Source organism: Frankliniella occidentalis, unplaced genomic scaffold (assembly GCF_000697945.3).
Source record: "Frankliniella occidentalis isolate FOCC.00 unplaced genomic scaffold, Focc_3.1 Scaffold1318, whole genome shotgun sequence".
Classification (NCBI taxonomy): Eukaryota; Metazoa; Arthropoda; class Insecta; order Thysanoptera; family Thripidae; genus Frankliniella; species Frankliniella occidentalis.
The window spans coordinates 4,917-7,190 of record NW_026268420.1 but is presented as its reverse complement, the minus strand read 5'-3'; the positions used below and the strand labels follow the sequence as shown (position 1 = coordinate 7,190).

The 2,274-nt window shown below is 41.9% G+C and overlaps 1 protein-coding gene across 1 annotated transcript; it reads left to right on the top strand.

The window, feature by feature from the left end:
• The first annotated feature begins 1,214 nt into the window (after window positions 1-1,214).
• Window positions 1,215-2,258, top strand: LOC127748662 (uncharacterized). The gene is made up of 3 exons (XM_052275988.1): window positions 1,215-1,253; window positions 1,741-2,118; window positions 2,217-2,258. The coding sequence occupies exons 1-3, from the start codon at window positions 1,215-1,217 to the stop codon at window positions 2,256-2,258; spliced, it is 459 nt and encodes a 152-aa protein (XP_052131948.1).
• Window positions 2,259-2,274: the final 16 nt, after the last annotated feature.

Below are 2,274 nucleotides of genomic sequence, written 5' to 3'. Positions count from 1 at the left end.
TACTAGATGTGACAACTTCCAAAATACTGTAGGATGGACTTGCAAACAAGTTTAACCACACAGTATTTAACGATTAAGGCCATTATGAAACATATCAAACAAATAATAGGGACAAGCATCTTAGATATGTAATAAGTGAACTGATGTGACACTGAGTTTAAGAATTTTTGTAACACTTAAAAGGCGACGTATTTTGGCAGTAAAACCGACGCCTGTAACAGGAGAGTGCCAAACACAAGTTGTCAAGTCTCAGCCTAGTCGTAGCCAAAATTACGTTCAGTCCACAATAATTATGCTACATACGGAAGATATTTCCATCACAATACAATTTTTCGAAGAAGTTTACAGGCAGGGATGCTTTGTATTCGTAATAAAAGCCTAATAACCTGCAGTGCAAGTGACGAGACAAGAAGAATCGGACCACTAGCTCGACTTAGCTGCTCGTTTTCTTACATTGTAAAAATATGTGCGCATATCATATTAATCATATTAAACTCACTTTCAATAGTATTGCTGTCCATGATAGTAGTTATTTGTTGACTGAATTACGACTGCAGTTAGAAGTATCCTTCGAACACCAACGACTACGGTACGGAGGAACAAGATGGCACAAGATGGCAACGGCGCTGATTGGCTGGCTGCTGGCTGCCGGATGCTTCCAGAATCAGCCGGGAGATCGCTCTCAAAGCTGCATGCGGAGGGAATGCCAAATAACGGTTTAGTTGAATAATGTGGAAAATTCAAAATGGCACGTCTGTTCCGGAGGGTACTTTAAAAAAGTAAAATAGTATAGTCATACATAAACTATGACACCGAAGCTGATAATCGAAGCTTTACCTTTAGAAAATCCTAGACAATCCACAGCGCATGCGCGTCAAGCATCAGACAGGCAACAGAACATTTATGAAAGTCTCAATGCTTTTCTAACTCCGTTATATCAGAAATACGTCGAGATACAGAAAAAATGAAATGTGGAGGTTTGTAAGTTAAATTTCAGCACCACAAAAGATGCTGGTTTTCATTTTTTGTATGATGTAATCATTTCAACATTTTATATAAATTATAGGTATGGTTGTCACAACTGTTAAGCTCACCTCCTTTTGTTTCCACGCATTCCACCATCGTGTCGTGTCGTGTCGAGTGTAGAAGTGAGCAGTGAGCAGCAGCGCTTTGATTGATTGATTGATTTTTGATTGTTTTTTGATAATTTCACCATGAACCACCAACAGCAGCCCTTCGAGTTTGTGAGAAAGGTGAGTTGATGCAAGGGACATTTCTTAAACAAGACGCTTCCTCAAAAAAACGGGAGGCATGTAAGACAAGGCCAGCTTATGGCTCTGAGAATGGTCCCGGGTCTCTACTGCGTTTTTCTTCCCAACTTAAGTTCGTTTACGTGATCTTTTATATTTGTTAAATGAAGTAAGCCAGATGTTCCGTCCGAACATGCTTTTGACCTATTTTGTGCCTTAACGTCGTGTTTCCTAACCTCTTCATTAGTTGGATAATCCGGGGTTACTGTGCACCTTTCACCCTCTTATGTTGATGTTGTATGACTGCTCTGCACTTTGTTTGCGACTTCTATAAAGTTAGACTGTTACTTAGCCATTGATTCGGCTCAATATCTGTTCCTACCAGTTACTCTGAAGAACCAATAGCGTCCCAATTCAATTTAGTTGTAATTTCCAATGACTTTGGACTTAATTATCAAGTAACAAGCTAAGCTATTTCTTGTACACGCAGGTCACAAGTACTACGAGCACCACAACAGAGGAACTGTTTGTGGCTTTGTACAACCCAAACATTCCGCCACCAATTGGGCCGACAACTGTTCCCCTGTTCCCCCCACCCCCACAACCTCAACCACCACAGCCACTTGCGCTCCTTAACCCACCCCCAACCCCTCCTCAACCTCAATTCAATCAACATGTCACGGTCCCTCACCCCCCTCAACCACCTCAACCTCAAATGAACCACCACCAACATGCTGCCTTCTCGTATCCTCCTCACCCACCTCAACCTTATCACCGTGCTGCTCTTCCTCGTCATCATCAGCCACCTCCATGCCACCACCAAGCCACCCTTGAGCATGCAGGACCAATTGATATGACAGTTGGAAAGGTACACACTTATTACTGACCAATACTTGTATTCAGTGTCCTTCTAAATTTCTAATGGAGTGTTTTATGTTCCCTTTCATTTTAGATTCCTTCTAATAGTCGCCCAAGTCCACCTACATTTGCTGCAACAGCAGGCAGTAGCCTTTTTTCTGACAGC